Here is a 22,679-nt window from a genome sequence, read left to right on the forward strand (position 1 = left end):
GTTATGTTTTTGAAAAAGAAGCTGCTCTAGCTATTTTAGCTTGCAAAGATAGATACGAACTCAAGAGGTTATTAGCTAAATGGAAGCAGCAATCTCTTAATGCTAGAATGAAACCTGACCCTGCTTTTGCTACTTCACCTATCTGTGTTACCGATAAGGATTATGAATTCTTTGTTGAACCTGATATAATTACTTTGTTTGAATCTGATCCTTTTCATGGCTATGAATCTGAAATTGTTGTGGCACATCTTACTAAATTAAATGATATAGCCACCCTGTTCACCAATGATGAGAGAACTCACTACTTTTATATCCTTAAAATATTTCCGTTCTCATTAAAGGGTGATGCTAAGATATGGTTTAATTCTCCTGATCCTGGTTGTGTGCGTAGTCCCTAGGATATGATTTATTACTTCTCTGCTAAATATTTCCCTGCTCATAAGAAACAAGCTGCTTTGAGGGATATATATAATTTTGTGCAAATTGAAGAAGAGAGTCTCCCACAAGCTTGGGGGAGGCTTCTCCAATTACTTAATGCTTTGCCTGATCATCCTCTTAAGAAAAATGAAATACTTGATATCTTTTATAATGGACTAACCAATGCTTCCAGAGATTAACTGGATAGTTGTGCTGGTTCTGTTTTCAGGGAAAGAACACCAGATGAAGCTGAAATTCTATTGAATAATATGTTGACAAATGAAAATAATTGGACACTTCCTGAGCCTATTCCTAAACCAACTCCGAAGAAAAGAGGTGTTCTATTTCTCAGTCCTGAAGATATGCAAGAAGCAAAGAAATCTATGAAAGAAAAAGCTATTAAAGCCAAAGATGTTACGAATTTACCTCCTATTGAAGAAATACATGGTCTTAATTTACCGCCTATTGAAGAAACATATGATCTTAATCCATTACCTATTGAAGAAACTCATGGCCTTGATAACCCGGCACAGGTAAATTCTCTCTATAGATATGATAAAGCTGAAATCCCATTTACTAAGTTTGCTAGCCCATGCTTAGATGAGTTTGATTAATTTATGGTTAAGCAAGAAGACTTCAATGCTTATTTTGGTAGACAATTGAAATACAATTCAAATATGCTTGAACACTTGGGTGATTATATGGCTAATGTTAAAGGTGAACTTAAACTTATTAGTAAACATGCTTTTATGGTTACCACTCAAGTAGAACAAGTACTTAAAGCTCAAAATGATTTGTTCAATGAATTGAATAGTAAGAATAATGATTATGTTGTTAGAGTGGCTACTAGAACTGGTAGAATGACTCAGGAACCTCTGTATCCTGAAGGCCATCCTAAGAGAATTGAGCAAGATTCTCAGAGAAATAATATAGATGCACCTAGTCCTTCTAAAAGGAAGAAAAAGAAAAATGATAGGACTTTGCATGCTTCTAGTGAACCTATTACTGAAACACCTGAGAATCCAAATGATATTTCTATTTCTGATGCTGAAACACAATCTGGTAATGAACCTGAAACTAGTGATAATGTTAATGATAATGTTCATGATGATGATTAACCTAGTAATGATAATGATATAGAAATTGAACCTGCTGTTGATCTTCATAACCCACAATCAAAGAATCAACGTTATGATAAGAAAGACTTTGTTGCTAGGAAACACGGTAAAGAAAGAGAACCTTGGGTTCAGAAACCTATGCATTTTCCTCCCAAACCATCCAAGAAAAAGGATGATGAGGATTTTGAGCGCTTTGCTGAAATGATTAGACCTATCTTTTTGCGTATGCGATTAACTGATATGCTTAAAATGAATCATTATGATAAGTACATGAAAGATATTTTTACAAATAAGAGAAAGATACCGGAAGCTGAAATTTCCACCATGCTTGCTAATTATACTTTTAAGGGTGGAATACCAAAGAAACTAGGAGATCCAGGAGTACCCACTAGACCATGCTCCATTAAAAGAAACTATGTTAAAAGTGCTTTATGTGATCTTGGAGCCAGTGTTAGTGTTATGACTCTCTCTTTATATCGTAGACTTGATTTGAATAAGTTGACACCTACTGAAATATCTTTACAAATGGCTGATAAATCAACTGCTATACCTGTCGGTATTTGTGAGGATGTGCCTGTTGTAGTTGCAAACGTTACTATTTAACGGACTTTGTTATTCTTGATATTCCCGAGGATGATAGTATGTCTATTATTCTTGGAAGACCCTTTTTGAATACTGCAGGGGCTGTTATTTATTGCACTAAAGGCAATGTCACTTTTCATGTTAATGGTAATGAGCATATGGTACACTTTCCGAGGAAACAACCTCAAGTCCACAGTATCAATTCTATTGGAAAAATTTCAACAATCACTATTGGAGGTTTTGAATTTCCTCTTCCTACTGTCAAGAAGAAATATGATATTCTTATTATTGGGTATGTGCATATCCCCGTTGAGGTAACATAGTGTTATTCGAAATTTCTCCGGTTCCATGTTATTCGGAATGAGTTCGTTAACAAGACTTCATCAACCTTGTTAGTGGATTCCTTTTGATGATCATGAGATGGATGAAGTTAGAAAACACAACTCTCTGTACCCTCCTTTTACTTTCTGTTATTTATATTAAATAAAATAAAAATAAGTATTTTCCGTCTATTATCTGAATTATCCGTGCAATATAAAAATACCTCGAAAATAAAAGTTCTCCAAATGCCCTCAAATTTAAATATGATTTTTTCTGAAATATTTGAGAATATTTGGCACTGAGAACACAGCACAGGGGGGCATCCACCTGGCCACGAGGGTGGAGGGCGCGCCCTACCCCCTGGGCGCGCCCCCTGCCTCATGGGCCCACGGTGGCCCTCCTCCACTTATTCCTCCACCCACACACTTCTTCCTCCCACAAACACGAATATCCAGCTCAAACCCGAGTCCAAGCTCATTTTGCTGTCATTTTCGATCTTCTTGCTCAAAGCACCTCTCACAAAACTGTTTGGGGAGATTGTTCCTTGGTATGTGACTCCTCCATTGGTCTAATTAGTTTTTGTTCTAGTGCTTTATTCATTGCAAATTTGTGCTGCCTAGGTGACCATGTTCTTGAGCTTGCATGTTAAATTTATATGGTCAAAAGTAGTTCTAATGCATGACATAGGCTCTAGGCACTTGTACGAGTTGTTGCAATCAATTTTGTTGAGCTTGGTTCACTTTTGTTTGAAGTTACTAAAAATTTCAGATTTTTTCAGAGAATAATGAAGAGATTTTTTGAGGGGCTCATCGAGCCGAAGCTCGAAGGAAAAGAAAAATGAAGAAGCAAAGAAGCCCAAATATAATATGCCTCGCACCACGGAGGTTAGGCCGTATGAATGGCCCTCCGATGATTTCTTGAGAGCAGCCGGGATTTATGATGATTTTTATGAATTGGTTGAGAATGTAGGCCTCACCACCTTCCTCCACGACCAACGCGACCAGTATCTCTTACTCACCAATATCTTTGTGCAAAACTTTCATTTCCATTCTAGGAGCTCACCACCTACGGTGGAGTTTTATTTATATGATGAGCATAAGGAGATGTCACTTTATGATTTTTGTCGGGTTTGTTTGGTCCCTTTCGAGGGCATGACAGAGGAACCACATCGCGGCGATGTGGTTGGCTTTATTGATACCATCACTGTAGGGGAAACGAGGAAGGTTTCCGATGCACAAATCACTAGCATACATTTTCCTGTTTTACGCTACTTTGCAATATTTGCTAGTCGTTGCTTAACTAGTCGTGGAAACTATGGAAACCTTAGTGTTCCTGATATTATTATTTTGTTCCACGGTTTATTCAGTGATAACTCTGTTAGTATGGGCGGTATTATTGCTAACGGTTAAGTCTGAACCGTACAAAGGGCCCCATCTTTGGAGGCATCTATGCTTCACGCCTAGCTGCACATTTTAACATACCTATTAGGCATTATGAGAATGAAGAAAAATTGCTGCCACGTGTTTATTTAGATTATAAGAGTATGGTGGCACACGATTTTATTGTTAAGAATAGGGAAGGGGAGCTTAAATACAAATTGTTATTTCATAAACATCATCCTGAGACTATTACCCTTCCTGCTCCTTCCTTGTTTGATTTATCTTCAGGCCAGTACCTTGTTCCGTTAGAGGCTATTCACGCCTACCGGAACCCTACATCAGCCATAGAGCCAGAGTCGGAACCACAAGTTGATCCTCCACGACAGTCTAATTACCATTGGGATCTGGAGATGATTGCCAACCAGTGGCAATCAGAGTCTTCTTCATCGCAGTACGACCCCAACTATTATTATGGATATCCGCCAGGCCAACCGTGGCCATAGACCAACTTAGGCCAAAAGCCTAAGCTCAGGGGAGTACGTATTTCTCACCAACATTATATTCATGTTCACACACTCATTGCTATCATTGCTAGATGTCAGTGCTCATACTTTTTCATTGTATCATACATGCTAGTTTATTTCCCTTTTTATGCTTTCTTCTTTTGTGTTTAATAAACCTTAAGAAAAACCAAAAAATTAGTTGTAGCTTTTAATTAGTTTGCTTTCCATGCTTGTAGTAGTAATTAAAAAGAAAACCAAAAAAGATTTCATGTTCTTCTTTTGCTTGTTGGGAGCTTTCCCGTGTAAATAGTTTTATTTCTTTTCTTTTCTTTGGGGGTCAATAGGAGAAGACCATGATTAAATTGTTGAAGTGGCTCTTATATGCATTATTGTTGATCTGACAAAAGAGCTCATATTGTCTTGTCTTCTCCTGTTTATTGAATGCTTACAGATTCCAGCTTAGTCCAATACACGTGCACTATTATTATTATTCACATCGTTCGGTCGTGCAAGTGAAAGGCAATTATGACGATATATGATGGACTGACTGAGATGAGAAAAGCTGGTATGAACTCGACCTCTCTTGTTTTTGTAAATATGATTAGTTCATCGTTCCTGATTCAGCCTATTATGAATAAACATGTTTGCCATGACAACTAGGGATCATAGTTTCTTGTGCCATGCTTGATTAGCTAGGAGCTTATAATGGTTTACCTTGCGTGCCAGCATGCTATTAAAATGGTTGTGATGTGGTATGATAGGGTGGTATCCTCTTTTGTCGAGTGGCTTGACTTGGCACATGTTCACGCATGTAGTTGAAACAAAATCAACATAGCCTTCACTATATTTATGTTCATGGTGGATTATATCCTACTCATGCTTGCATTCGGTGTTGATTAATTTTAATGCATGTTCATGACTGTTGTCGCTCTCTAGCCGGTCGCTTCCCAGTCTTTTGCTAGCCTTCACTTGTACTAAGCGGGAATACTGCTTGTGCATCCAATCCCATAAACCCCAAAGTTGTTCCATATGAGTCCACCATACCTACCTATATACGGTATCCACCTGCCGTTCCAAGCAAATTTGTATGTGCCAAACTCTAAACCTTCAAATAAATATCCTGTTTTGTATGCTCGAATAGCTCATGTATCAACTAGGGCTGTCCGTATCTTCCATGTTAGGCGGGTTATTCTCAAGAGGAGTGGACTCCGCTCCTCACTCACGAGAAAAGGGCTGGTCACCGGGATGCCCAGTCCCATGCTTTATGCAAATCAAATCAAAATAATTGCAAACAAAACTCCCCTGGGACTCTTGTTAGTTGGAGGCACTCGTTGTTTCGAGCAAGCCATGGATTGATGCTTGTTGGTGGAGGGGGAGTATAAACTTTACCATTCTGTTTGGGAACCGCCAATAATGTGTGTATCATGGAAGATATCGCCATCTCTTGGTTGTTATGTTGACAATGAAAGTATACCGCTCAAAATATTATTCACCTCTATTTCAAAACCGACCTCTGGCACCTCTACAAATCCCTGCTTCCCTCTGCGAAGGTCCTATCTATTTACTTTTATGTTGAGTCATCATCCTCTTATTAAAAAGCACCAATTGGAGAGCACCGCTGTCATTTGCATTCATTACTGTTAGTTTACATTGAGTATGACTTGACTGGATCTCTTTTACCATGAATTACAATGTCTAGTCAGTCCTTGATCTTTAAAGGTGCTCTGCATTTATGTTTTGCGGTCTCAGAAAGGGCTAGCGAGATACCATCTTGTTATATCATATTATGATTATTTTGAGAAAGTGTTGTCATCCGAGATTTATTATTATTGCTCGCTAGTTGATTATGCCATTGATATGAGTAAACATGAGACCTATGCGTTATTGTGAATATGGTTAGTTCATAATCTTTGCTGAAAACTTGAATGCTAGCTTTACATATTTACAACAACAAGAGCAAACAGAGTTTGTAAAAGTTTTTCTTTATCACTTTTAGTTTGTAAACTGAATTGCTTGAGGACAAGCAAAGGTTTAAGCTTGGGGGAGTTGATACGTCTCCATCGTATCTACTTTTCCAAACACTTTTGCCCTTGTTTTGGACTCTAACTTGCATGATTTGAATGGAACTAACCCGGACTGACGCTGTTTTCAGCAAAATTGCCATGGTGTTATTTATGTGCAGAAACAAAAGTTCTCGGAATGACCTGAAACTTCACGGAACGTCTATTTGGAAATAATAAAAAATCCTTGCAAAAGATGAAGACCAGGGGGCCCACCACCTGTCCACGAGGGTGGGGGCGCGCCCCCTACCTCATGGGCCCCCTGGAGCTCCTCCGACCTCAACTCCAACTCTATATATTTGGTTTCGGAGAGAAAAAATAAGAGAGAAGAATTCATCGCGTTTTACGATACGGAGCCACCGCCAAGCCCTAAAACCTCTCGGGAGGGCTGATATGGAGTCCGTTCGGGGCTCCGGAGAGGGGAATCCGTCACCATCGTCATCATCAACCATCCTCCATCACCAATTTCATCATGCTCACTGTCGTGCGTGAGTAATTCCATCGTAGGCTTGCTGGACGGTGATGGGTTGGATGAGATTTATCATGTAATCGAGTTAGTTTTGTTAGGGTTTTATCCCTAGTATCCACCATATTCTGAGATTGATGTTGCTATGACTTTGCTATGCTTAATGCTTGTCACTAGGGCCCGAGTGCCATGATTTCAGATCTGAACCTATTATGTTTTCATCAATATATGAGAGTTCTTGATCCTATCTTGCAAGTCTATAGTCACCTATTATGTGTTATGATCCGTTAACCTCGAAGTGACAATAATCAGGATACTTACCAGTGATGAACATAGTTTGAGGAGTTCATGTATTCACTATGTGTTAATGCTTTGGTCCGGTACTCTATTAAAAGGAGGCATTAATATCCCTTAGTTTCCGCTAGGACCCCGCTGCCACGGGAGGGTAGGACAAAAGATGTCATGCAAGTTCTTTTCCATAAGCACGTATGACTATATTCGGAATACATGCCTACATTACATTGATGAATTGGAGCTAGTTCTGTGTCACCCTAGGTTATGACTGTTACATGATGAACCACATCCGGCATAATTCTCTATCACCGATCCATTGCCTACGAGCTTTCCATATATTGTTCTTCGCTTATTTACTTTTTCGTTGCTATTGTTACAATCACTACAAAATACCAAAAACATTACTTTTGCTATCATTACCTTTTGCTACCGTTACCACTACTATCATATTACTTTGCTACTAAACACTTTGCAATAGATATTAAGTTTCCAGGTGTGGTTGAATTGACAGCTTAGCTGCTAATACTTGAGAATATTCTTTGGCTCCCCTTGTGTTGAATCAATAAATTTGGGTTGAATACTCTACCCTCGAAAACTTTTGTGATCCCCTATACTTGTGGGTTATCAACGGGCCTTTAGGAGGCTGAAATGTAGACCAGCCCTTTTTGGGCCCAGTTATATCACGGGCAGTTACCAGGCCGAAACATATCTCGGGCCTTAGTTGGCCCACTGATATCATGGGCCTTTAAGAGGCCGAAAGCTTAGTACAGACATCAATGGGCCGAATTATGCGACAGGCCTTTAACAGGCCCAAAGTCCTTTAACAGGCCCAAAGTCATGTTGGGCATAACTGTTGCCACCTTTATCACGGGCCGTTAGTGGGCCCAATGTCCCGTCGGACCATATATGGCCCATGGGCAGCACGGGCCATTCCCATGCCGAAATTCACACCGGGCTGAAATGGACCCATGTCTACACGGGCCTCTAACAGGCCGAAAGTCACTAGGCTGTAATTGGGCCTAAATATTTGGCGAACAATTAACGGGCCAGATCTGGCTTCGGGCCGTAAATGGGCCTTTATTAAGCAGGCCGTTATTGAGCTGGCCCACTAGTACCTGAGTAAGTACTACATGCCTTTGACTGGGCCGGCCTTTTTAATCTATATGGGCCTCTGTTGGGCCCAGCCACGTGTCGATGTATCATAGGCATGTTTCCTCCAATGGACGGGCGACATCTGGCCCACTGACGAGCTGACAGGTGTTCCCTCCGGCCAATCAGAATTTTACACATGGAAATTTCCCATTGGTCCCGGCTGTTAACGGGTTATCGAATCCATAACCGGACCCGATAGCTTAACGGCGTTCCATTACGGTGGATGCCACGTGTCGGTCACCCTTGACGAAAGCACTTCTGTGACGCGCGATCTATCATCATGGAAGTGGACACTTCCGTGATGATAATTTTGGTAATGTCATGGAACACTTCTACGACAGCACAGGTATGACTATCTTGACTCTGTCATAAAATCGTCATGGATGTACATGCATGACAAAAAACGTGACCTACTGTGACAAACACATATCATCACGGAAGTGTATTTTTTTGTAGTGCCCTGGGGCGCGCCCTCCTGCCTCGTGGCTTCCTCGCTGCTTCCTTGACGTCCACTCCAAGTCTCCTGGATTGCGTTTGTTCCAAAAACGATCCTCATGAAGGTTTCATTCTATTTGGATTCCGTTCGACATTCCTTTTCTGCGAAACACTGAAATAGGCAAAAAAAACAACAATTTGTACTGGGCCTTCGGTTAATAGGTTAGTCTCAAAAATAATATAAAAGTGCATAATAAAGCCCATTAAACATCCAAAACGGATAATATAATAGCATGGAACAATGAAAAATTATAGATATGTTGGAGACGTATCAGCCCCCCTCCCCCGTATATAAAGGAGGGAGGGAGGAAGAGGACGGCCTAGGAGGAAGCGTGCGGCAAGGGGGGGGGACAATCCTACTCCAAGTAGGTTCCCCTCTTCCTATTCCTACTAGGAGAAGGAGGCAAGAGGAGGAGGGGAGAAGGAAAGAGGGGGCCGGCCCCCAAACCCTAAACCAATTCGGTTTAGGCCTTGGGGGGGTGGGCGCCCCACACCTTGCTTGCTGCCCTATTTCTCCACTAGGGCTCAATAAGGCCCATAGACTCCCCGGGGTGTTCTGGTAACCTCCCGGTACTCCGAAAAATACCCAATACACTTTAGAACCCTTCCGGTGTCCGAATATAACCTTCCAATATATCAATCTTTATGTCTCGATCATTTCGAGACTCCTCTTCATGTCCGTGATCACAGCCGGGACTCTGAACTACCTTAGTTACATCAAAACACATAAACTCATAATACCGATCGTCACCGAACGTTAAGCGTGCGGACCCTACGGGTTCGAGAACTATGTAGACATGACCGAGACTCATCTCCGGTCAATAAACAATAGCGGAACCTGGATTCTCATATTGGTTCCTACATATTCTACGAAGATCTTTATCGATCAAACCGCATAACAACATATGTTGTTCCCTTTGTCATCGGTATGTTACTTGCCCGAGATTCGGTCGTCGGTATCCCAATACCTAGTTCAATCTCATTACCGGCAAGTCTCTTTGATCGTTCCGTAATGCAACATCCCGTAACTAACTCATTAGTCACATTGCTTGCAAGGCTTATAGTGATGTGCATTACCGAGAGGGCCCAGAGATACCTCTCCGATACACGGAGTGACAAATCCTAATCTCGATCTATGCCAACTCAACAAGCACCATCGGAGACACCTGTAGAGCATCTTTATAGTCACCCAGTTACGTTGTAACGTTTTATAGCACACTAAGTGTTCCTCTGGTATCCGGGAGTTGCATAATCTCATAGTCATAGGAACATGTATAAGTTATGGAGAAAGCAATAGCAACAAACTAAACGATCATCGTGCTAAGCTAACGGATGGGTCAAGTCAATCACATCATTCTCTAATGATGTGATCCCGTTCATCAAATGACAACTCTTGTCCATGGCTAGGAAACTTAACCATCTTTGATTAACGAGCTAGTCAAGTAGAGGCATACTAGTGACACTTAGTTTGTCTATGTATTCACACATGTACTAAGTTTCCGGTTAATACAATTCTAGCATGAATAATAAACATTTATCATGATATAAGGAAATAAATAATAACTTTATTATTGCCTCTAGGGCATATTTCCTTTAACACTAGAAGGCTAGCAGCCCACTGGGCATCGACCCGACTTTCTCTCAATGCAACGCATTCCCCAATTCCCCCATATTTCTCAAAAAAAACTTGGGCAATGAGTTAAACAAATTCTTCATGTTTTGTTCTATGTTTGTGTTATATGTTTGCTATCCTGTTGGTTGTTTATGTTTCTCCAACAATACTTGACATTTTGGAACTTACCTTTTGATATAGAGATGCATGGTTCCATTAAACTGAGTTTGTTCGTTCAGAGACACATGATCAGATATTTTTCGTAGTTAGTTTAAATTATGTAGCTCTCATCAGTCATTGTTCAGATTGTGAACGCTATTTTGAAAGTTTTAGATGTTGAAATCCTTAATGTAAAAAACGCTATTTTCTGATGTTCTAGCTCCACGCCCGCACGGTGTTCGGCGTTTCGCCCGCAAGATACAAATGGATAGTGACGATGAGTACTTTTTCAACAACTTCATTTGTGATTTGGATGATTTGTTGTCCGACAATGAGGAGATTGTGGTTGCGGCTTTGGTCGTCCATGACCACATTAATAGGCAGCGGGTGATGTTTAGGGGCTTGATCTCGAGGTATACTTCGGCGTTGAATCGCAACAGATAGAGCAACCATTGCCTACTTTGGAAGGACTACTTCAAGTCCGCTGACCCACTCTTCACACACAACCTATTCATGCGCCGCTTTTGGATGGCTAGACATGTGTTCAATCGTATCCAGAAGGGGTGGTGGCTTATGATAATTATTTTGAATGCAAGGAGGAAGCCCTTGGGAAAGGTTGGCTTCTCCTCTTATCAGAAATGCACTGCAGCTATTCAGATGCTTGCATACGGAATATCTGCTGATCTTATTGATGAGTATGTCTGGATGAGCGAATCCACGTGCCTAGAATCCATGTATAGGTTGTTCAAAGCTGTGGTAGCAGTATTTGGCCCGGAGTACTTGAGAGAACCAACTGTTGCGGATACAAACCGATTGTTGGTGATCAATGCCGATAGGGGCTTTTCGGAGATGTTTGGTAGCGTAGATTGTATGCACTAGGAGTGGAAGAACTGCCCCTCTGCTTGGTAGGGGCAGTTTAGGGGCCATGTGGAAATCTTGCGTTGTCATAGCTGAGGCCGTGGCTTCACAAGATCTCTGGATTTGCACTCTTTCTTCGGCATGGCCGGCTCTCACAATGATATCAACGTGCTTCGGCGTTCTCCGGTGTTCGCAAGGCTTGTAGAAGGCAACTGCCCAAAGGTCAATATTGAGATAAATGGCCACCACTAAAACAAATGATACTACCTAACTGATGGTATCTATCCTCAATGAACTACTCTTGTCAAGACAATCTCTAACCTGATAGGAGAGAAGAGGTAGAGATTTGTCCAAGCACAAGAGAGTGCAAGAAAAGATGTGGAACATGCTTTTGGTGTTCTTCAATCTCAATGAGGCATCTTTCAGTATCCTGCTAGAACTTGGAGCACTTAGAAGTTGTGGACGGTGATGACTGCTTATGTGATCATGTGCATCATGATCATAGAGGATGAGCGCGAGGATAAAATCTTCGATCAGGGGTTTCAATTTCAAGGGAAAAATGTTGTACTCGAGCATGGAGGAACGGCTACATTTGCACAGTTCATCGAATTTCATCATCAAATGCGTGATTGGAAAACTCACATTCAACTAGAAGATGATTTGGTTGAGCATATGTGGGCTCACTTTGACAAACAATAGATGTATGAACTATATTTTCTTTCAAATGTATTTGTAACAATTTAAATTTTATTTGGTTTGTAACATATGAGATTTTATTTGGTTTATGAAACTATGATATTTGCATTTGGTTGAATTATGTGAACTTTGGGCAATGTTTTTCTTATCTACGTAAAAAAAGCAAAAGTATGGCCGCGTGAACGCTTTATCATTCAAATAGAATGAAGATAGATAAAGGTTAAAATGCCGACCCAATAAATAAAAACGGACAAAATTTGCGTTCATTTGAATCGGCGTATTGGAGACACTTGAGGTTAGATGCACCCGAACTGTTCCGTAGGAATTCTGCAGGCCGCACGGATATGCCCGTTCGGTCAGCAGGAAATCAGCTTCGTCCGTTCCACAGGAAAGCGTCCCCTCAACCTGCACTTCTCACGGGAAAAATAGCATCTGCTCGAACCAAAGGAACGCCCGGTGAAAATCCCCTTCCCTCGCTCCTCCACTCTCCCGCCCCGTCTCCCACGAGCTTGACGCGAAATCGACATGGACGACCACGGGGGGATCCCAGCCCCTCCCCCTCCTCTGCCTCTGCCCCCTCCCTACGCCCCTCCTGCTCCACCTCCCCTCCTTCCATCGACACAAGGGCTGGAAGATCTGCAATTTGGAGAAGGTCAGGAGATCTGGCAAGAAACAGGTAATCCACTCTCGATACATATTGGTTTCTCGTTCAGAAGTCTTGATTTACTGTTGAACATTTGTCTTGCTAGGGCAGATCTATTTCTCTTTGCATGTACGGTGTGACAGACTACTACCCCTCTGTCCCATAACATAAGATCGTTTTTTACACTACACTAGTACGTGTGCCCAGCTGTGGAGCAGAGTTCTGGCTAGTTAGTTGTTAGTGTGCACGCAACATTTTCAGAGAGTATTTTTCATCACTACAGGCGACCGTGCATGCACAGCACTGATGTATACGCATATTAGTATTTAACTTCGGTTCAGCTATAGCGTGGCGTGTGCCTATCCACATCCAGCTATGCACTGGATTCTTTGCAATTATGTAGAAAACAGTGTTAGGAGATCCAGAGAATCAGGAAGATGAAGACATATGGTGTCATTGATGTGTACTGTATGTGTGTATGGATTAGTTCTTACCATCACCTAGTTAGATTGTTACTTGGATCGAGGCGGACTTTTGTTGTGTGGATGTTGTGTCGATGGTTTGCTGTGATGTTTCAGGGATAGTTTCTTTTGAATTTTTGGGATTTCATGCGAGTTTTGGGCCGTGGCTCCCTCAAATGAAGATCAACACTCCCTATATGTTAAGAGGGTCCCTAGTTAATGTTATAGTCCTATATATGATGACATTGAGTGTGGCTCTCATTGTTTCACTGCCCATAGACTTACTGGTATGCATTATTCAGTACTCCCTCGGTAAGAAATACTCCCTCTGTCCCAAAATAAGTGTCTCAACTTTGTACTAACTTTACTACAAAGTTGTACTAAGCTCAAGACACTTATTTTGGGACGGAGGGAGTATAAGAGCGTTTAGATCACTATCTAAACGCTCTTATATTTCTTTACATATGGAGTACATGGCTAGTTAGTATGTTTTTCAAAAACTGATACTAGAATTGCACTTGTCATATCATCAGGCACCACCAAGAATTGTTCTAGAGCCAGCTGGAACCACAAGATGAAGTCATATCTTATTTGGCTCTTGAAAGAACATGATGTGCCGACATATCGAACACGAAATGCATGGAGCAAAGAGGCTTGGAGAAGGATTGTGGATGCATTCAATACACGATTTGGTTTATCACTCTCAGTAACTCAGGTCAAACAAAAGGAGCAGGACCTGAAGAAAGATTTTAAAGCTATAAGAGACTTGATATCCGAAAGTGGTTTTGGCTGGGATCGTGATATGATGATGGTGGTTGCTCCGGATAGTGTTTGGGAAGAATTAAGGGCACGTAAAAACAAAGATGCCCTCCGATGGCAAGACAAATCATTCCCATACTATTATGATATATTTGCTCTATATGACGGTGAGTTTTAAACCATTGAATTAATTATTTATGTTGTGTGTCTTATGTTCTTAAGCGAGATTCTTCTGGACGTAATCCATGCAGGGCGCTATGCTCAAGGAAGGGGTTGCCATGGCACGGATAATTATGCGAACAAGGCCGCACATGTATCGATGGAACTTCCAGAAGACCTACATAGAAATCATCAACCATCTCATTCTACTCCTGAGCCTACTAGTGCTAAACGGGGGAAAAGACAGAAGACAAACTCTAATCTTGATGATTTCCAAGAGAGGTACCTGAGCTTCAAAAGAGAAGAGCTGGATCGGTTTGCAGCGATTGAGGAGAGGAAATTGGAGGATCCCTATAGCATACAAAATTGCATTGCTGTACTTGAAGGGTTGCCGGATTTACAAACAGAAGATATGCTAAAAGCAGCTGACCTCTTCACCGATAACAAGGACAACAGAGAAGTGTTTCTCTCGTTTTCATCTAAGGAATTACGGCTGGCCTGGTTAAAAAGAAAAATTCAGAACACCTAGTTTAATGGCTATGGAAATAGGCCCCGTGGAGAAGGCTTTTCTGTTAAGGTGCTAGGCTAGGAAAGGGTATGCGACGTTGCTGTAGTACTACTAATACAATGTTAATAGTAGCAAAATTATCATTTATCATGTAGTGCTAAGGTGCTAGGCTAGGAAAGGGTCCTTAACTTTTGAGTATGTGTTCCTGGGCAGATGTGCTAGTACCGATGCAATGTTAAATGCCACTTGATCACAAATCCTTTTGATTGAATAGAACTAATTGCAGTACAAACCAAATTGTTTTACACTTATTTGGGAAACACTTTACATCAGGCGTCTGAATTTTCTCCATATTACATATGATTCATTGTCTTGCAATGTAGTCAGCCCACAATGCATTCTCCATGGCATCTGGCATGCCATTCCCAGCTTGCTATGCTGTCAAATAACGGCACATCAACATTGTATTGGCCATTGGGTATCTCCATCTGGTAAAGCTTCTGTATTGTTTTCTTTTATATCTTCTGTACATCTCACGGGCAAGTTCTATCAGTGATGAGTTGTTTTTGCTTTACCAAATTTATTTGTGTTGTAAGAATATCTCATTTTTGGTGTAAGCAAGGGCGTACTCCTGGTTGAGGACCAGCAAGCATGATGTACTCTAGAATATCTCATTTCATTTAGGTGTAAGCTGTTGTACATTGGCTGCAATCTATGATTATTTTTTACCATCTCTATATAAAGCTGTTGTACTCCTGCAGGGTGGTTGTGTTTAGTTAACACCTGTAACAGGAAGTAACACCTGCGTATTTAAACGGATGTGGGTTTAGGTCATTGTTTTAAAAAAATGTTGCTTCGTTGATGTTTAGATATCGCTACACATGCTGTGATCATTATCTAAGAAAAACACATGTTGGATGATTGGAGTTTGGCCACATGCTTAACTACTTGTGTAGCTTAAGCTGTTTAGCCAAAATGTTGCTTTGCACATCTTAAAATCGACATCCTATGTGCTTTATCATTTAGACTTTCTTTTATTGCAATGGGACTTTATATAGAATACTTTTTTTTGGTTGCAACGGAACTTTGCATTTATAACTATTTACTCCAGACAACTTTCTCAGTAGCTATCAGTTATGATCAGAGGCTACTCCATGTGTACCAAAATGGCTTTTCTATATGGTACAGTTTTAGCTATCATCTTTCAAAACAACTACTCCCTCCGTTCACAAATATAAGATGTTCTAACTTTTTCTGAATTGAATATATATAGACACGTTTTAGTCCGTATGTATAGAAAACATATTTGTGAACGGAGGGAGCATTTCATATCTGGTAGCGCGCCAAACAGCGGGCAACGCACTGTGGTATAAATTGACGAGTTGTCTATGAATCGCAGTGGATTGTGTTAATCCTGGCTGTTTAACTAGACAATGTATCCGCAACAGTTCCTGGTCCACACTAATAGTAGCAGTGCCTCCGTCGATGCTGGCAAATTTTGATATTGTCTATTTGCATTCTATTTTGTTGCAACAATCTTTTTCTTTGGCCCAGTCTTCCTTCTCACTTGATCAGTTGTCAGGGTAATACAGAAAACCACTCCTTTTGCCTCGACTTCAGGCAGTTTACGCAAGTGGTACGAAGAGTAACCGTGGTTGGGAAATCCACAGGCAAATAAGGTTACCATCTCAAACAGCAAGCAATGTTAAGAGCAAGGATAGTTGCGTACCGTTCAGTACACAAACCATTCTTTCGATATTATGGCACTGGAGCTATTTCAGGTAAATGTCTGAACTCTTTGATTTGGTCCTTCGGTTAGAGACTACAGTACATTGTTCCAGCTCTATGCTCTAGTGCATTATAAAGTACTAGTAGTAAATGTTTGTAAACTAATGTATTATCATTATGACATACTTCCTCTATTTCAAATTACTCGTCGCAGAAATGGATGTATCTAGAACTAAAATACATCTAGATACATCCATACCTGCGACAAGTAATTCGGAACGGAGGGAGTACTACCAAGCAGGTAAACAGCGAGCTACATCCAGAACGCCACAGGAGAAAATGCGCGGACATTCTTGGTCATTTGACAGGACTTGGTGGCGAGACCGGCGATCCGTAGCTCTCCCTTGTGAGAGTACCGGAGGCGAAATGTGGTGATGTTGAGCATGCAGCCATCAGTGTAACCAGACGTCATCCCCTCGCGCATCACACAGTCCACAAGGCAAAACCTGCCGTTGCCCATACAGGTGAGCGTAGGCTGCTGAGCCGCCCGCCGCTCCCTGCTCCAGAGCTTGTCCTTGGCGATCTTCCAGTCGAGCCGCGGCATCTTCATGCCACTGGCAGGAGTAGGGTCAGCGACCTGGCAGGCGCCGACGTAGCCACCCTTGTCAAGGCCGACCCAAGCGTCCAGGTGTTAGAGTTGTGTCGAATATTATTATACAAGGTAGGTTACAGTTAGACTTGGTTTTGGACTGTGTGCAGATAGGATAGGAGTCGTGTCCAAGTAGGACACATGTATCTTAGGCCTCTCATATATAGTGAGGGTAGACACACGATGTAACCTATGCCAACATAATAGCACGGGCACGCGGGGGAGCTGGCGGCGTGTGCCGGCGCCCGGGCGGCCGGGGTGCGGTATTGTGACGGTGTCACGGGGAGGAGCGCCCGTAGTCATGCCCCGGGGATGTAGCCATATTGGTGAACCTCGTTAACAAATCTCGGTGTCGTGTTTGTGTAATTGCTTGGTTCTCAAATGATTAACGGTATGCCTTGGATTTATTCTAACAAGTGGTATCATGAGCAAGGTTACGAAAAGGCTGCAGATTGTTGATCCAAAGGAAGAAAACGAAAGATTTTGTCAGGTTCATAGTGAGGGAATCAACCACACGAAGAAGTTGCGTCGGTTTTACGAGCCGAGGAGAGCAGCATCAGTGGCGGTTAGCGAGATGGATCGGTGACAAGGATTTCTTTCATGGAGGCGATCGGCTGTTTCGAAGCGATGGGAATCGGCAAGTCAGGCTAAGGCTCGATCGGATCGGCGGCTCAACCGGTTTCGGCGGCGGCGTAGCGGCCCTAGGCTAGGTCACGGGCGTGGTGCTTGGCGGCCAGCAGCGGAGCGAGGTGCAGGAGGCCGCCCAGGCGATGTGGCCCAAGGCCCGGTCGGGCGCGGCTGAGGTGGCGGCCCTTTGCTGGCCTATGCTAGGGCTGGCGGAGCAGGGCAAATCGCGGCCCGATAGCGGGCGGGACCAAAGGCAAGGCTGCACGAACGCGGGAGCTGTTATGGACACGAGATTTGTTGGAAAAACTATCGATTCCCAGGTGGTGCTGCAACGTGTTGGAATACGGGATCCATTGGCTGCCATCACATTGATCTCACGTGTGAACAAAATAAAAGAGCAAGAGAACAAGAGTTGGTCAAGGAAGTCCACGTGGTGGTCGTAATAAAGTTGATTGAACTGGTTGTTAGACGTGCACAGGGTTATTTCTGGGAAACAATTCCTTATTTAACATTATTTTAAATTTCGCTTCCTTATTTGACACTGATTTTTTTTCTTCCCTATATAACAATGAGTCTAAATTTTATGCCCTTTATAACATTTTCGTCCATTTTAGACTTAAATGACACCTGAAAAGACCCTTTTGCCCCTAGCGCACACACATAACATTAATGCGGGAAGTAGTGCACACACACAGGCAGTGGCAGTAACACACGCAATAGCACACACAGGCACACGCACACATGCAGCAGCACACACACCAGCACACACACACACGCATAGTACACACATATGCAGCAGCACACACACCAGCACACACACACACGCGTAGCACACACATATGTAGCAGCACACACACACACACACACACGGACGCAGCAGCACACACGCGCAGCACGCACACACACAAACACGCAGCAGCACACACACACAAACACGCAGCAGTACGCGTGCGCACACAATCATATCATATAAGGGGCAAAAGGGTCTTTTCAGGTGTTATTTAGGCCTAAAAGGGACGAAAGTGTTATAAAGGGCATAAAATTTAGACTCGTTGTTACATAGGGAAGAAATTATTTGCCGATGTCAAATAGGGAATAAAATTTAAGTACGGTGTTAAATAAGGAATTCTCTCTATTTCTGGAGTTCTTTGCATGTTACGTTGAGATGGCAGATTGGTAGCAATGGCGTTATTCGACAGTGCAGTCAGACGGGAATTGAGGTGCGTTGCACAAAGAGGATCATGCAAACACAGGGCGTCAAGCAATGCACGAAGATGTGCGGGCGGACACGACGCATGGTGGAGCATGGTTACAGTCGGATAATTTCGGCTGGGTCGGACTGGACTGTTTGATGGATCGACATGGATGTTGGTCAAAGCAGAAGATGGCAGTGATTTCAGCGACGATGACATAGGAGCGTGATGCTGATGGTGGCCGACTTCTGGGGCGTGGAAACACGTGGTGCATGCCCGAGGGCTTGTGCGGCTTCGACAAGACAATGGCGCAGGGTTGATTCAAGGTAGTGTACACATGAGAGCTTGAAGTCGACAAGGCGCGGGGGGTGGCTCGTACAACCACCATGGAGTCATGTTGAAGGTGGAGTTGGAGTCTGATGGACGACTTCACTCTGTGCTGATGGAGGGGCTACGGCGTAAGTTAACAGAGAGTCGAAGCCTATTTCAGCGGGATATCGAGAGACACGTGGTTTCAGACTGGTTACTAGTGGTCTGATGGAGACGTGATACTCGACATCGGTCGGTGATGATCGGTGGTTCTCTGCAGTGGGGGTTGAGTGGTGTGGGTTCGCGACCTTGGGAGACTCGACCAGGACAGCAGAGGCTCGACGCGGTGATAGCGGCGAGGTGTGCGGTAAGCACGGGACACAGCGGCAGGCCAAGGCACTAGCGGTCAGACGTGTGGTCAGACAAATTGTGCAGGGGGTGTTGAGCAGTGTTGACGAGTACCGGATTCAAGTTGGTGACTGAGTCTATCGGTGCCGGAAGATGGACAGGAGTTGACTATGGAGAATCTGAGAAAGTGACGGAAAGTCTGATATTGTCAAAAGCCGAGAGAGTACACAGCCGTATATTCTGTGGTGTTCGGTGCACATGGTAAAGTGCGGATGACAAGTACAGAAGGAGGTGGAGTGCTATAGCTATGGGACATGTCAAAGACTATCCGGGAAAAGGATGAGACAACTATGAATTTGACTCAGGGTGACATAGGGCGACGGTGAAATTCCTTCAAGTTTCAGACAGACGGTTAAGAAAGAGCGGTGATGTTGAGTTCAGGTAATTCTTATATGTAGCTTTTAATATGTGAGTTGTTCATTTTCACACAGATAAGTTATCGGTGTGTGATGGTATTGAACGGATTCTCCGGAAGTTGGGAGCACAAAGTAATTAATGAGGAACTTAATTTCGCTCGAGTGTTGACTGTGAAGAAGACGAGAAAGGACTATAGTTGCAGGTGGAGTCACATGGAGTCTGGGAGTAGCAGCGGTGCTCATGGTGTATCTCAAGTCCAATGTACATGGAGGTTCGATGCATGGATGAATCCAAGGTGATGGAGAATATTCGTCAAGGTGAAGTTCGTTAGAGTTGCGTCGAATATTATTGTACAAGGTAGGTTACAGTTGGACTTAGTTTTGGACTGTGTGCAGATATGATAGGAGTCGTGTCCAAGTAGGACACATGTATCCTAGGCCTCTCATATATAGTGAGGGTAGACACACGATGTAACCTATGCCAACATAATAGCACAGGCACGCGGGGGAGCCGGCGGCGTGTGCCGGCGCCCGGGCGGCCGGGGTGCGGTATTGTGACGGTGTCACGGGGAGGAGCGCCCGTAGTCATGCCCCGGGGATGTAGCCATATTGGTGAACCTCGTTAACAAATCTCGGTGTCGTGTTTGTGGGATTGCTTGGTTCTCGGATGATCAACGGTATGCCTCGGATTTATTCTAACACCAGGTAACCATCGAAGTAGCCCTTGTCCATGAACGGCAGGCCCCATTCGCCATGGCACGTACACTCGTGGTGGCCGGCGTCGAAGGACAAGGTGCGGAAGTGCTGGTCGGCGAGGCCGGTGGTGGTGAGGGCCGACAGACGAAGACGGTGCGTCCTTCCGGGTGCGTGGTGCAGGAGTAGACCCTTTCCTTCCAGGCGAACGGTGAGGGCACGACGCTCCTCCAGGACCAGTCCACGGTCGGCGTCGAGGATCGCAGGTCCTCGGTGGCGGAGGACAGCAACTCGACGACCTGAGGCCGCTGCATGAAGTAGTAGGCGAATGCATACAGTGTACAGCGTGCCGTCGGCGACGGGCAGGAAGATGGCGCAGCCGTCCTGGAGCGCGGGCGGGACGGGAGGGCCGGTGGTCAGTCCGGTGGTCTCCGTGTCGTAGACAAGGGTGGCGGGGTGCTCGTTGCTTTGCTACGATTATGCGGCTGCTGCCCATGGCGGCGAAGGACATGCAGTGGATGCGTCCGGGGGGAGAAGGCAGAGGACGGGGGGCTCGTCGGTGAGGACGAGGTCGTCGGGGCTGTCGGCGTCGATCTTGCGGATGGTGAAGCCCTTGTCCCAGTCGTCCAGCACCAGGTAGAGGTGCTTCTGTACCTTTCTGCTTGGCTGCTCGTTGTCGTGCCCCTGAAAGACTGTCGCCGTTTATGCATCCTTGCTTCCCCTCGGCCTCTGATGTCGGAGTTGATTTTCTCCTGATTCGTCATCGAGTTGTGTGAAGATCCGATTTTTGGGGCATGTTTGGTTCCTTGGGTCGCACCTGCGTCGCATCCACTATGCAATTTTCCCTACGTTTGGTAGGTTGCACGTCTCACTGGGCCAGGCCCGACGGATGCAAACTCAGGCTCCCAGCCAGGCTGAGGGGAAACGCAGGGATAGGCCGTTTCCGTGAGCCAGGCCCGCGCCTGCACCCGCGCGTGCAGAGTCGCGAGCTAGGTCTCCTCTTCCGGTCGTCTCAGTTCGCATTTTCCCCCGTTTCCCCCGCCGCTCTCTTCTCTGGTGCCACGCCGCATCTCCTCATCGGTGTCGAGGCAAAGCTCTCCTTCTCCCTTTCCCCTTCCTTTCTTCCCGAGCTCTGGCCCCTCCCTCTCGTTCCCAGCTATTGGCGACTTACTTGCCGTCGCTCGCGGCCGCCCGCCCGATCTGGCCGTGATAGCAAGCAAGGGACTCCGGCGGCACGTACACCACCTGCGCGCGCACCGGCCGTGCGTTCGCGGCCGCCCGCACGATCCCGCGTGTGAGCAAGCACGGACCCGCATGCTGTGCCCTTGTTGATTTTGCATATTTCTCTGTTAAGAATAATTTGTGCATACTTTTCTTTTGATTTGATCTGGAGGAAGAAGAACAAGAGAGAGAAGCTAGTTTTGTTTTGTATTTGTGTCGTGGGGATCAAGAGATCAGCAATACACGGTAAAAAAAAGGTGCCTTAGGAGGGTTTGCTGTTCTGTGCATGTATGTTAAATATAGGACCTCATGATATTGGAATACACATATTTGGTTTCATTCCTTGTTTAGCTACTCTTTGATTCACATGATCTTCATACGAAGTTTGCAAGATTCAGAATATTATGATTTCTTATCTGTGTTTGAATCAAAATGTTTTTTTACTTCAGTCAGCAAAGATATCTAAGTTGGAGTGCATGTCACCAAAGCAATCTTTTAATTATTTTATATACATGTACAAACACCTAGAATCAGATTCCACATCTATCATATTGTTCAGCCTCATGCATCCTACCAAACAACACCTGAGGTGAGCCTGGTCCATATCATGCAAGTACACCAAACACACATCTCAACTCCTTCTTGCATCAGCTCAACCAGGCCAGCCCCAGCCAAGCTCCTTCATGCAATGCAGGTTGGATGCGTCCAGGGAACCAAACACGCCCGCATCTTAGGTGACTGCCAAATGTGATGAGAGAGATTTGAAATCGGTGCTTGGGCTTGGTTTGCAATCGACTCAATCTTGCTTGCTAGTAAGAGGAGGAGGTACTTGTAGTCGTAGAGAGAGCCCGCT

General features: G+C 44.0%; 1 protein-coding gene across 1 annotated transcript; it reads left to right on the top strand.

Annotated features, from left to right (window-relative positions):
- Positions 1 to 12,497: 12,497 nt before the first annotated feature.
- LOC125516195 (L10-interacting MYB domain-containing protein) lies at positions 12,498 to 14,954 on the top strand. The gene is made up of 3 exons (XM_048681677.2): positions 12,498 to 12,788; positions 13,750 to 14,142; positions 14,227 to 14,954. Exons 1-3 carry the CDS (start codon positions 12,638 to 12,640, stop codon positions 14,661 to 14,663), a joined length of 981 nt encoding a protein of 326 aa, XP_048537634.1. The 5' UTR covers positions 12,498 to 12,637; the 3' UTR covers positions 14,664 to 14,954.
- Positions 14,955 to 22,679: the final 7,725 nt, after the last annotated feature.

The sequence above is a fragment of the Triticum urartu genome, chromosome 6A, assembly GCF_056163025.1.
Source record: "Triticum urartu cultivar PI428250 chromosome 6A, HENAU_Tu73, whole genome shotgun sequence".
NCBI classification, from domain to species: Eukaryota; Viridiplantae; Streptophyta; class Magnoliopsida; order Poales; family Poaceae; genus Triticum; species Triticum urartu.